At 36.8% G+C, this 14636-nt stretch overlaps 1 protein-coding gene across 1 annotated transcript; it reads left to right on the forward strand.

Moving 5' to 3' along the window:
* The first annotated feature begins 914 nt into the window (after positions 1–914).
* On the forward strand, positions 915–8994 carry LOC111566926 (cytochrome P450 3A30-like). Its single transcript, XM_023267735.3, has 13 exons — positions 915–1069; positions 1161–1254; positions 2411–2463; positions 2594–2693; positions 2780–2893; positions 3524–3612; positions 3709–3857; positions 4000–4127; positions 5189–5264; positions 5345–5505; positions 6698–6924; positions 8210–8372; positions 8642–8994. The coding sequence occupies exons 1-13, from the start codon at positions 999–1001 to the stop codon at positions 8729–8731; spliced, it is 1515 nt and encodes a 504-aa protein (XP_023123503.2). The 5' UTR covers positions 915–998; the 3' UTR covers positions 8732–8994.
* The last annotated feature ends 5642 nt before the right edge of the window (positions 8995–14636 follow it).

Consider the following 14636-nt stretch of genomic DNA (forward strand, 5'->3'; position numbering starts at 1 on the left):
GAAGTTTCACATGCTGTTATATAAACACACTCTCCTCCAATCAAATGGCCCTGACACCAACAATACACTGGAGATAAACTACAAAAGCAGTCTCTGCTGCCTACACACCCAAGCGCATGTCTGAACATGTCTTTCTCCAACTTTGAGCACTGATTAGAAATAAATATATATCAGTAAATCATTGTGACCATAATCAGGTTAAATCCAAGTAAGAATAAGACAAGAATAAGCATCCTGTTCACAGAATACGAGTTGTTGAATTCAGGCAGGAGGTACAGAGTCCTGCTGTGCAGGCTCAACCATTTTCAAAACTCTTTCATCCTCCTCTCAGTCAGCTCATTAATAAGCAGTTAGGTACAGTTACCAAAGGGAAGTACTTGGGTGTTGTGTGAGTGGGGATGTGTGACATGTATGTATGGGGGTATGTGTGTATTTTAGTTTTGTTCTTATTTTTTTTTTTACTTATTTGTTATATGTCATGTATTTTTATGTGTCTTTCAGTAGCATGTGTTTTATTTTATTGTATTGCAGTGCAGCTTGATTTTGCCTTGTCTAAGACAAATTTCTCCCACGGAAGACAATAAAGAACTTGAACTTGATTATAAAATGAAAAATGTTTTAGAAAAACAATAGAAAATTATAAAGTCACAGTGTAATAAATAATGAGGTCGAGATCTAAAACTAAAGTGCAGTGTACGCGGTGCCCAAGTGCAATAAATTACAAACATTAAAGGACAAATATTAGAGTAAATAGATAAATGTCGCAAGCAATGTAACGATTTAAACCATGAGACAGCTGCATTGCGGAGCTAATCAACATAATTATTATAAATGCTCCAGTGTGTTTGTCAATGATTCACCGGTCGGCAGCCCTCCATTAAACTCTCACACACTTCCTCTGCTCATGTCAACAGGTGGGTGCAGCAGGTTTATAAAAGCCTCTGGATGTGATTTGGATCTCAGAGAAACTCCACTGAAGAAAGAGACGACCTGCAGAGATGGACTACTTCTTCTACTTCTCCATTCAAACATGGACCCTGCTGGTCGCCTTCGTGACACTCTTCTATATGTAAGTGTTTAACAATCCATATTCAGGTATTTGAACTATTTATGCTGCTCTGGTTTTCCAGCTGTTTAATTTTTTAAATTTTTGTTTACAGCTATGCCAACTGGACATACGGGACATTTAAGAAGATGGGCATTCCTGGTCCCAGTCCTGTCCCTTTGTTTGGCACTATGCTGGCATATAGAAAGGTTGGTGAATATACCTTTTTGACCGACATGCAGCTGGAAAAATGGATTATTATCCCTATGGTGGTAATTAGCTATAATAGCGTGATAGGTATGTTGATGTGTCTAGTTTATAGAAGTTATACTGGCGGTCAAAAGTTTGGACACACTTTCTCATGCAGTGGTATTTATTCAATTATTTTGTACATTGTAGATTAATACTGAAGACATCAAAACTAAAATAATAGATAGGGAATTATGCTGTAAACAAAAAAAGTGTTAATGTTCAGTATTAATCTACAATGTAGAAAATAATGAAGGTGTGTCCAAACTTTTCACTGGTAGTGTATGTTTTTCTTTTGAATTTTGAAAAATGTGAAAGTAAAAGCGATATTTCAAAAGCAGAATGAAAGAAGCCACAAATATTTATTTAATTATTTAATTTTAGTTATTGGTCTTGCTTAATTTACCTTATTTTATTTCATTTTATTTATTAGCTTCTCTATTTATTTCCCTATTTTAATCTATTTAATGTACAGTTTATTACTTCATTTTTATCATTTCCCAATCTGTTTTTATATATATGTGTATACACACACACAATTTTCTATCTACATCTATCTATATTCTAATAATTTATATTTTATTTTTGTTTTTATTTTTGTTTTTATCTCACATATTTTACCTTATTTTATTTAATTTGATCTGTTTCCTCAATTCCCCCCTGTTTTAGAGTCTTTTATAGATAACTTGACTATGGGGGGTTGTTTGCATTGTTTTATTGCATTTTTTATTATCTGTAAAGCACTTTGTGTTACATTTGGGCTTGCATGAAAGGTGCTATATAAATAAAGACTGATTGATTGATAATTTGTGGAGAGACATATCTCAGTGCTGGTTTTCATTTTGCCACAAGTGCTTACAGACGGTCTGGGCATTATGAATTCTAAAAATGATTATTATTTCAAATGCTTTATTATATGTGATTTAATATTGAGCATCCAAAAACATCAACTATAAAAAAATATAGTCACAACCCTCCAACTTTACTTCAGGTGTCCTTCGGGATTTATATTGTTTGTGATTGTCATACAATATTTAAGTGCATTATTAATTAATGTTAAAGTAGATTGTGGGTTTTTAATAAAAAGTGTTTAATTCATCACCTGTGTTCTTATAGGGATTCACCAAATTTGATCAGCAGTGCTTTGATAAGTATGGAAAAACATGGGGGTAAGTACAGCATGTGTTTATGTGCTTAAACACGTATGTAAGACATTAAATTTATATTTAAGACTGCTGTTCAAAATAGAGATTCATGTCTATGTACAACATAAAATGTCATTTTTCTCATTACATTCAGCATCTTCGACGGCCGTCAGCCCGTGCTGTGTATCACAGACCCTGGCATGATAAAAACTGTTCTGATAAAGGAGTGTTACTCTCTCTTCACCAATCGCAGAGTACGCAGCAGCCACACTACACGACTCTGCTCAGTCTCTCATCATCAGCGTTGACTTTTGATTCGACCTGAACTGTTTCCTTTCAGAATTTTTGTCTGAATGGGCCGCTGTATGATGCTGTGACCGTTGCAGAGGACGACCAGTGGAGGAGGATCCGCAGCATCCTCTCTCCATCCTTCACTTCAGGAAGACTGAAAGAGGTTCAACCCTCCTCATTTTAAACATTTTAAACCTGCCCTGTAATTTAGCTTCAACTTGAATTGGACTCACTGCAGAGCTTGTCTGGCTTGTGACCATTTAAAATGAAGCAACGTCCAATTTCCAGGCCTCAAATCAAATCAAAATTAGGTTTGAATCTCCCATATGAAATGAAAGACAAATGGATAAAACTAAAAGCAAACAAACTGTTAACCCAACAAATGTCAAACATGTGTGACTGTTTGACCGTCACCCAGAAGAGTTCTGTCTCTTAGATTTATGTTTTTTGGGTTTTTTTTTTTTGCCTGATGAAGGTCTAGTCCCAAAAAGTTGCATTAATAAATTCTACAATTCTACAATTTCATTTAGCAGACGCTTTTATCCAAAGCGACATATATCTGGGAGGAGATACAACACAAGCAAGGATCTAGTCAGGAGAAAACAACCTGGATAAAAGGAATAAAACAAGTTTAAGTGTGAGATTTAACTGTAAATTAAGGATTGCAAGTTTCTTGCAATCCTTAATTTACCCTTGTTTCTTGCCTTTACTTGAACCAGCTGCAGTTGCACTCAGTATTGCAATTGTTTTCATTTCTGGTATTTATTGTTTTCTTCGCCTGTCTGTGCCTCAGATGTTGGACATCATGAAGCAGCATTCTGCTAACATGATGAGCAGCTTGAAAAAGAAGGCAGACAAGGATGAACCAATAGCACTGAAGGAGTAAGAACACTTCATACCCTTCAACAAAAAGGTCAGTCCTTTTTAAGCCCACGTCAGAATAAATGGTGTTTTGGATGTGATCGTGTGCTCTTGCAGTGTCTTTGGATCCTTCAGCATGGACATAGTTACCAGCACAGCCTTCAGTGTTGACATCGACTCTCTCAACAACCCATCCGACCCCTTTGTCACCAACATTAAAAAGATGCTGAAGTTTGACCTTTTCAACCCTCTCCTCATCATTATTGGTAAAGCATTCATTTACTTAAAAATACAGCATTTTCTCCTTCACCGGGTGTTTTCATAAAAAGCATATGTGTCAGCTGACTTACTGTGAACAGTCTGTGCCTTTTATGTGTTGTGATAAATGTGTTTCTGTTTTCATTTCAGGGTTCTTTCCCTTCATGGGTCCCATTTTTGAAAAAATGGAGTTTTCTTTTTTCCCCAAATCTGTGACAGACTTCTTTGTTGCTGCACTGCAGAAGATCAAGTCAAGTCGTGCTAACGGCAAACAAATGGTACGACTGAGCCTCTGTATGTACATTATTAAGAAAAAATCCGTAATTTCACTGAATATTCAAAAAAAATTGTAATTTCACAAATGAGTATTCAGGCTGGATAATATAAATATTGTTCTTATGTATTTCTACAATTAAACCAAAGTAGTTACAATTAACAGAAAAAGTAATACAATTTCTTTCGGTTTTTAGGAATGAATGTATTCTCATTCATTTTCAACCCGTCAAAATCCAATATTTATATATTTTTTTTATATATATATATATTTATATATATATATATATATATATATATATATGTGTGTGTGTGTGTGTGTGTGTGTGTGTGTGTGTGTGTGTGTGTGTGTGTGTGTGTGTGTGTGTGTGTGTGTGTGTGTGTGTGTGAGTGTGTGTGTGTGTGTGTGTATATATGTATATATATATATTTACACACACACACACACACATATGTGTATATATGTGTGTGTGTGTATATATATGTATATATATATACACATAGATAGATAGATAGATAGATAGATAGATAGATAGATAGATAGATAGATAGATAGATAGATAGATAGATAGATAGATAGATAGATAGATTTATGTACTCCTTTATCAGAACAGCTTTTATTTAATACTCTTCTTTCTTTTATTTATAAATTCCTCTATTTATTTACATATTCTAATTTATTTAATGTATGGTTTATCACTTTTTTAAAATCTTTTTTTAATCATTTCCTGTTCAGATCATTAAGTAATTTTTATTTAGACTTCATTAATCACAGTTTATATGTTATTACAGATTATAGGCATTTCTATTGTTTCTACACATGTTAATTAAATATTTAAAAGCAAAAAAATTTAATAAATTCAATGTAAAATTAAGGCTAAAAAATGTTTTTTATTATGGAACCTTACTGTATTTTTATGAGATGGCTATTTTCAATTATTTAACGGTATGTTACAGCTGCTGAAATGTTACAGTTGTTTCTTTATTTGATTTTTTTGCGCTGTACATATATTTGTCGAAAAGATTCAGAAATATAATCAAGCTTTCTCTCACACAATGCTTTCAGAATCGAGTGGACTTCCTCCAGCTGATGATTGACTCCCAGAAAAACAGTGGCCCCAGTGAAGCAGATCGGGATAAAAGTGAGACACACATATGCAGTCTCCAAACACTCAGAGACTAAACTTAAAGCTGTTCTAAAGCATTTACGTTTTTGCCCCAGGTTTAACAGATCATGAGATCCTCTCCCAGTCAATGATTTTCCTCTTTGCTGGCTATGAAACAACCAGCAGCACTCTGACTTTCTTGGCTTACAACCTAGCAACAAATCCCGGCGTCATGAAAAAGCTGCAGCAGGAGATCGACACCACGTTCCCTAACCAGGTATATTTTAATTATGGTAACATTTGGGGCACCAAGGGACCTTAAAAGTCAGAAATTTTAAGCTGTCTTCATTGATTTGGATCATTCTGTGGCACTGGAGATATATGTATTCTTCATTTATAAATTTAACATTTAAAAATGTCTTTTATTTGAGCTGATTCATTAGAGGCTCTTTTTTGATGTCATGGCCTGTGCAGAGATTTCAAAGAATGATTATACATGTTAAGGATTGAAGAATGGTAGATTTTTTGCTGTTGTTTGTACAGATTATCCATGTTTTGTTAAACTCCGTTAATAACTAGTAAAACACGTGAAGAAAGTAGTCATTTATGTTATACTTCTACGAAAACAGGTAAAAAATTGTAATTAATGTCTGTATCAACAATCTGTGATTTTACATTGGTTCCTTTACAATGTAAACGTAAAATTACACTGTTAAACTGTGTTTTAATCAGCTAAATATCTCATTGTTTTATAGGTAGTTGTTGCCATTATTTCATAGATAGATAGATAGATAGATAGATAGATAGATAGATAGATAGATAGATAGATAGACAGACAGACAGACAGACAGACAGACAGACAGACAGATAGATAAATAGATAGATAGATAGATAGATAGATAGATAGATAGATAGATAGATAGATAGATAGACAGACAGACAGACAGACAGACAGACAGACAGACAGACAGACAGACAGACAGACAGACAGATAGATAGATAGATAGATAGATAGATAGATAGATAGATAGATAGATAGATAGATAGATAGATAGATAGATACATAGATACATAGATAGATAGATAGATAGATAGATAGATAGATAGATAGATAGATACATAGATAGATGATAGATAGATAGATGGATAGATGGATAGATAGATAGATAGATAGATAGATAGATAGATAGATAGATAGATAGATAGATAGATAGATAGATAGATAGACTATAGATAGATCGATCGATAGATAGATAGATAGATAGATAGACTATAGATAGATAGATAGATAGATAGATAGATAGATAGATAGATAGATAGATAGATAGATAGATAGATAGATAGACAGATAGATAGATAGATAGATAGATAGATAGATACTGTGTACTTCATGATGTTTTTTCTCTCAGTACCACTACCCTCTATCTGCGTATGTACTTGTGTTTATGTGTACCTGTGTGTTTGCGTAGGCTCCTATCCAGTACCAGCCACTGATGCAGATGGAGTATCTGGAGGGTGTTATCAACGAGTCCCTCCGACTGTACCCCATCGCTCCACGTGTGGAGCGTGTTGCCAAAGGGACTGTGGAGATCAACGGCATCGTGATTCCAAAAGGGATGGTCGTCATGGTTCCCACGTGGCCCCTGCACCGGGACCCTGATGTGTGGCTTGAACCCGAGAAATTCAAACCGGAGAGGTAAAAGAAAGAATTAAAGGCATGACTTCACTTATGTAATAGAATAGAATAGAATAGAATAGAATAATCTCTATTGGTGGGAGCATCTCCTCATAGTACACTTAAAAAATATAAATATGTAACATCCATCCAATCCTCACTAAGGTCACGAAGGGGTTGGAGTCTGTCCCAGCTGACTTAGGGTGAAGGCAGGGGACACCCTGAACAGGTCGCCAGTCTATCACAGGGCTACACATAGAGACCATCATACTCACATTCACACCTACGAATAATTTAAAATCATCAATTAACCTCTGCATGTTTTTGGACTGTGGGAGGACGCCGGAGAACCTGGTGAGAACATATGAACTCCATACAGACAGATCTCAGGTCCATACCGGGACGTAAATCGGGGATCTTGTAGCTGTGAGGCGACAATGCTAACCACTGAGACACTGTGCAGCCCCAAATATGTAATATACATGACATGATAAAAGTAATAAGTGGAAAGAACAGTAAAAGTGTACATGTACACACACTCATGTTGCACTGTCCCATGTCTGGTCAAAAGAAATATTGCCCAGAAGTATCCGTGGTGGTTTCTCCTTTGACTTGAAAAGCCTAATTGTCCACTAATTTGCCTTGCTGAGACCACGGGAGTTTGCAACATCTTCCAGCAGGGCAGAGGGCAGCTGATTATTTCCAATTTCTGTGCAAAAGATTTGAGTCCAGGTGACATTTCTGCAACATGAAGTACAGTCTCTGTTGAGGCTTCCTGACCACTGCTGATGTGTTGGTGGACTACCTTAAGTCAATTATTAATACACACCGATCATAATATTATGTTGGCCCCCTTTTTGCTGCTAAAACTCTGAACCAGTGGGGCATAGACACAGGACCTCTAGGGATGTCCTGTGGCACCAGGATGGTGGTAGTGATTCTGTGGGTCCAGTGGGACATAGGGTGGGACCTACCTAGATCAGGCTTATCCTGGCACATCCCACAGATGCTCAATAAGATTTGGACCTGGAGAGTGTGGAACCTGGGTGAACAGCTTAGCTCTGTTGTGTTCCCCAGGACACTTCTGAGCAGTTTCTGTGGTGTGTTGGGGTGCATTGTCCTGCTGAGGGTGACAACTGGTATCAAGGACTGATGTTGCCATGGGGGGTGGAGGGTTGGGGGGTTGCTTCACCCGCAGTGTTTTGGTGGGTGGTACATGTCAACCATCCACATGAATGTCAGGACTTTCCCAGCAGAACTTTGCACTATAACAAGATGATCAATATATGTGTGACTGTGCTCCCAGGTTCTGCAAGGAAAACAAGGACTCCATAGATCCGTACACCTACATGCCGTTTGGGTTGGGGCCGAGAAACTGCATTGGGATGCGGTTTGCTTTGGTGATGATTCGACTCGCCCTGGTGGAGATCCTCCGGAAGTACAACTTCGCCGTGTGTAAAGAGACCGAGGTGAGAGCCTGCTGCTGCTTTTCTTTAAGGCGTTTGGTTCAAGGTCTACTCACAGACGGGTCAGCGGTGCTATAGATGATTACATAATGTCATGAGACTCATATCTACCAGTCACAAGATCAACGGTTGCTCACTGACACAGCACCTTGAACAAGAACACATTATAATGATAATGTCTGATACTTCCAGTTGTTTGCAGATTTGAAATAAGGCAGGATTCTGTGTATTGTTGACTTTGTTCACACCTCTTCTCTCTCTCTTCCCATCAGATCCCCTTGGAGATGGACATCCAGGGTCTAGTGGCTCCAAAACGTCCCATCAAACTCAAGCTAACGCCACGTTCTCAACCTTCCAGCTAGAAAAAAAACAAAAACAGCACGATGAAAGATTTAAACTGTGATGTGTACAAAAAAGCACCATGTAAACATTTCAGTACAACAGCACAGTTTTGTGTGACTCTATATCACAACATCCTCACCTGGGAGGCAAATAAAACCTCAATTTACAATGAAATATGTGTAGATTCTTCGCCTGTGTGCCATCTGTCTTACAATTGAAGTATTAAAATGTGATGCACAAAAGAAGTACAACAGAAATTACAAAAAATATAGTTTTATTGGTATTCAGAGTTTTGTTTGTATTATCATTTGTATCACCAATAGTTCACACATTAGATATTAATGGACAATTCCAAACTGTCATAACTGTACTTACCCATATGCAAATTTTGAGGGTTTTTCAGCCTTATTGTACTTTTCTAATTTCTTGTCCTTTTGTCATACATCATCTGTGTCCAGCTGATGTAACATGTGAATTTCCCTGCTGAGGGATCAACAAAATTTATCTTTCCTTATTAAACATGTGTGCAATCTCACTTAAACATCAAATGATTCAACATCATAAGATCTTCTGACATTATTTTTTAGATTCAACAGTGGGTTATTTGCTAGTATTTAGAATCGAACAGTTTAGTTTATGCAATGGGCTGCATTCAATTTCGAAAAAAAAATTAAGCACATTTAACAATAATAAATGGCAGTATATGCCAGTCTTTAATTTTAATGTCATTAACCTGCCTGTCCTGTCCTTTTGTTATTTATGTTGTTGTATGTAAGCTGCTGAACACTTGAATTTCACTCGGGATCTATCTATCTATCTATCTATCTATCTATCTATCTATCTATCTATCTATCTATCTATCTATCTATCTATCTATCTATCTATCTGTCTATCTGTCTATCTGTCTATCTGTCTATCTGTCTATCTGTCTGTCTATCTGTCTATCTATCTATCTATCTATCTATCTATCTATCTATCTATCTATCTATCTATCTATCTATCTATCTGTCTGTCTATTTAGAACAAACCTGAACTCCAAATATCTAAGATATTGAGTTTATCAACCTATAAGTTAAAAAAACACTTAAGTCCTTTCATATGAGAGTCTGGAACCAGTGAATGTTGATTTTTGCCAGACAAGTGGACTAAAATGGTCAATTGATTTTCAAAATTTGGATTTATTTGCGGGCTGCACAGTGGCATAGTGGTTAGCACTTTCGCCTTGCAGCTAGAAGGTCCCTGGTTCGCGTCCCGGCTTTCCCGGGATCTTTCTGCATGGAGTTTGCATGTTCTCCCTGTGCATGCGTGGGTTTTCTCCGGGTACTCCGGCTTCCTCCCACAGTCCAAAAATATGCTGAGGTTAACTGATTATTCTAAATTGCCCGTAGGTGTGAATGTGAGAGTGATTGTTTGTCTCTGTATGTAGCCCTGTGACAGACTGGTGACCTGTCTAGGGTGTCCCCTGCCTTCACCTGAGTCAGCTGGGATAGACTCCAGCCCCCCCATGACCCTAGTGAGGATTAAGCGGTGTATAGATAATGGATGGATGGATGGATTTATTTGCTTTATATGACATATTAACAATGCAGGATCCTGCAGAAGGAACTGAGGGTCAAATGCATTTATTGTGGTTACCATGACGATCAGGTTTACACCATCTGAGCTGAACAAATTCAGATTATATTCATCTCCAGCTCATCTGACTGGATGTTCATCAGACTTCTTTTCGTGTCCTTTAGCAAACTTTCATCTTACAGATTTTGGCCGGTGAGTGGACAAGGTGTTTGTTTTACAGGTTGATGTTTATACAATATCCTATGCACTGTCTGAGCTGTCACAGAAACTATGATTTCCACTAATAACACCTGTATTCAGTCTGAAGTTGGTTTTTCAGAGGTAGATTGTACAAGTAGTGCACTGTCAATAGTGTCATTTTAAGAGAACCATCACTGCAGCTCTTTTGAGCTCTTATTGAACAGTGCACTTTAGTTAAATCTGCTTATATGTTTTGTATTTGCTTTAGCTTTCAGACATTTTTTAATACATTTTGTAATTTGGTTCAGGGGGATCAGCAAAATAAGAATTTCATTGTACAGTGTCATTGCCTAGTTTCTGCACACATGACAATAAACCTCTTGAACAGGGGTGTCAGACTCAATTTAGTTCACAGGACCAATAAAATCGGCACATAATAACCTATAAATAATCACAACTCCAAATGTTTCCCTTTGTTTTAGTGCAAAATAGTGCATTTTGAGAATGTTCACATTCAATAAGCTATCTTTTTGTAAAACATTATGAAGAACCTGAAATTTCTTAGGAAAAATAAGTTCAATTTCAACAGTATTATGCCTCAGTTTATCGTTTACACATTACAACTTACAGATCACAGCGAATCTACAAAGGCACAAAACATTTATTTGCTGGTGTCTGGAAGTAAACAATATAGTATTTTACTTTATGATCAAAACAACCTGTGAAGATATAGAAATTATTTTAACTTTACATTCATTTCCATATTTGTGTAGTAATCCTGACCACCTGTACAGGAAGAAGGTTAAGTTATCCCTCTTCCTTGTAAAAGTATTAAATTTATACATAACAAATCAAAGTTGTGGCAGTACAGTGGACAAAAATTACAGTTCATGTTGTCTCTGTAATTTTTACACTTTGCAAAGTTGTCCCTGGAGCCAGATTGGACCCTCTGGAGTGCCAGTTTGGCCTTATGTTTGACACCCCTGCTCTTGAATCCTGAATTAGTGGTAGCATGGTTCGTTCTGTGCCTCCTAAATGCTGCAGCTACTGTGTGTTAGCTGCTTACTATTCCTCCTAGATTCTTCTCCATCTTTGTAAATTTTTGTGGATTTGCTTTTGTTGCATCAGGTTTATACTTTGTATTTTCAACATAGTTTCTACAGAAAGATTAGTTTTTCAAAAGAAGAAATACCCAGTCTATGCTTCGTTATTGAGAAGTGATACAAATTTGACTTTCTTGATCCTGTGTCAGCTTGACATTTGTGCTCATAAAGTAATAAAGGTGCAAATAACTAAACATGAGGGACGTTTCTTGACACACCTCTGGCGATAAAAGATTTCATTTCGAGTAGAGATGTTTCTCACATGTAGACTGGTTGGATTTTGCAGGTGTTTGTGTTTCCTTTCTGTGCCTGTATGTGGGGGTTAAACACATTCTAACATGTTGAAGTTTAACAGCGCCCTCCTGTGGTTGGTCTCCTCCTAGTTTCACTTCATGTTCTGCTCTTGTGCTCCTGCTCCTTTCACTGATCCAACATCCAGGTTTTTCAGCCACCTTGTTCTTTCCATGTTTATAAACAGAAGGTAGAGATAAAAAAAATAATTAAAAAAAAAACTAAATCTGAGGTGGGTAAACCAGCTCCACTGCAGACACCACTTGTTCTTGAAGTTCAGGAAAACGCCTCCATTAACAGGCTGCTGAAACCTCTAAGAAATAAAATAAAATAAAATAAAATAAATGCATCATATTCCTTCATCTAACTGTAGCAAAAATGCAGCATAATTTCACTGATGTGTTTTTTGAGGCTGTAATTTGAGTAATGCATCCACTTATTTGGAGATTAGTCTCAACGTACTTGTATTTGTTTATTTTTATTTTTTTTACTTTTTATTTATTTATTTATTTATTTATTTATTTATTTATTTATTTATTTATTTTAGCAGAATGCCTTGTGCACTGATTTTATCTTTTTCAGATCCGGGAAAGCAGAGAATTACATCATCGTTTCTGAACAATAGGTGGATGTAAATCCTCAAAACACAACTGATCCAAAACTCCAGTTTCCTGGGGATGCGTTTCACGAAGCAGAAAACTCTGAGTTTGTTAACCCTGAAAAGAGGAAAACTCAGAGTTTTCTATTTCACAAAGGGAGGTAACTCAAACCAGAGACAGAGGGGTAACTCTAGCCTGTTTCACAAAGAGGGGTAACTTAAACTCTCGGTCAGTTACCATAGTAACAGACTCTATGAATCTAACCTGGTTGGGACCAGGTTTTTCTCAGTAAACCTCGAGTTTCTCTCAGTCTCCGCCCTCTTTCAGTCACACACGATTTGATTTCCTCATTCATTCAGTCATCAGGCGAGTTTTGGCGAAGTCTAGTTCTGCCATCTGTAAATGTCATGTCCTTTTATTAACGATCCAGTAGATGAAGGAGCAGAATTACTGCTCAGAGAATTAAATATTCGTCAGGAGATTGTTATCAGACCGCGCATAGATGTTCTCGCATTTCCGGACAAGTATCTTTTAGAGCGGTACCGTTTCACATCACGGTCCATAATCTACATCCAACCTAATCCGTCCTTACATTTACAACATTACCAACCACAGTCATGCTCTCACATCCCAGCAGATATTGTGTGTTGCGCTCCGGTTCTTTGCAAATGGACGTTTTTTATATAATGTCGGAGATGCAGAGCACTTCAGTAAGACAACTGTATGCAGGACGGTCAGAAAAGTGTGTCTGGCCCTTAACTTCAGGTGAAACTACTCAAGGATTTATCATGAGTCTAACCTGAGCAACAGACTGCAACGTGGTAAACAGCCTAAAGATTTTTTACAATATAATTGACTTGTCTCCCTCCTTTAATATACTCTAATGTATCCACTATACATTACAGGAGAGTTTGATGGCCTTCTGCTGGGTGACAGGGGTTACCATGCCAACCCAGGCTGATGACCTCATACCCTGACCCTGAACCAGGCCCCCAACAGAACTTCAACCAGGTTCACTGCAGGATGAGAGCCTGGGTGGAGATGACCATAGACCTGCTGAAAGCCTGTTTCCAGTGTCTACGTCACCTCAGGGTGACTCCTGAGAGGCCTGTGATATTATTGTGGCATGTGTTGTTCTTCATAATATTACCACTATTAGAGGAGAGCAACACTCTGCCCTACAAACTGAAGACCCAGATGATGACCTCATCCACCTGCAGCTATCCAGGACAGCAGAGCAGTCAGAGACACCATATGCAATAATCACTGCAGAGTTTAAGTCTCCATCATCACCACCACAGCAGTCAAATAAACACATGATACACATTTCATTTGGTCTTCTTTATTTCCTACAAATAAAAGAGCTAGTTTAGTTCATGTTCCAGTAGTTAACATAATTCACCTGTGACCTGCACCCACCTCTAACTTGTGCTCCAGTATTTCAATTTCCAGATCTGCCTTCTTAATCTGGTGGTCCAAGTACTGCATTTCTTTATCTGTTTTTTGTATTTTTCTCAGCAAGTGCAGTTTGTAAATCTGTTTTACTGGTAACTGGGAATACATAGATAGAGGACATTAAATTATACAGTTGCACATGAATTCCACAGAATGAACCTCTGGTGTTTACTGAACATCCATCTCACTGTGTCAATCTGTGCAGTGGAAGTTGAGGAAGCATCCTGCTGCTGTCCAGCCATGCTCTGTTAAAAAGGATAAGAATGTGCAATACTTCAGTGTAGGCTAAATGTCACACTCTATATTCCACCAGAATGTTAAGAAATGTGAATGGGAAGAGAACTATCAGTAACATACCTCTGTATGCCTTTCTGGATCCCCCTCTGTATATATATATATATATATATATATATATATATATATATATATATATATATATATATATATATATATATATATATATATATATATATATATATATATATATATATATATATATATATATATATATATATATATATATATATATATATATATATATATATATATAGGCTTAATTATTTAACAGAACATGATATGGATGCAGCATTTAGGCTGTGTGGAATAAAACCACTGCACAGTCAAACAGCCACCTAATATTTAGGCTACTTTACAATGTAAAACATGATCAAAATGAGGAAGCTCCATGAGATTATGCTGACTTCTTACCTGTTTTAAAAATG

This window comes from Amphiprion ocellaris, chromosome 4 (assembly GCF_022539595.1).
Source record: "Amphiprion ocellaris isolate individual 3 ecotype Okinawa chromosome 4, ASM2253959v1, whole genome shotgun sequence".
Lineage (NCBI taxonomy): Eukaryota > Metazoa > Chordata > Actinopteri > Pomacentridae > Amphiprion > Amphiprion ocellaris.

Bases quoted from the DNA above. Each gene is read 5' to 3' on its own strand.
- LOC111566926 (XM_023267735.3), top strand. From the start codon at position 999: ATGGACTACTTCTTCTACTTCTCCATTCAAACATGGACCCTGCTGGTC. The intron at 3,858-3,999 runs GTAAAGCATTCA...TTTTCATTTCAG, and splicing joins CCCTCTCCTCATCATTATTG to GGTTCTTTCCCTTCATGGGT. The intron at 4,128-5,188 runs GTACGACTGAGC...CAATGCTTTCAG, and splicing joins GTGCTAACGGCAAACAAATG to AATCGAGTGGACTTCCTCCA.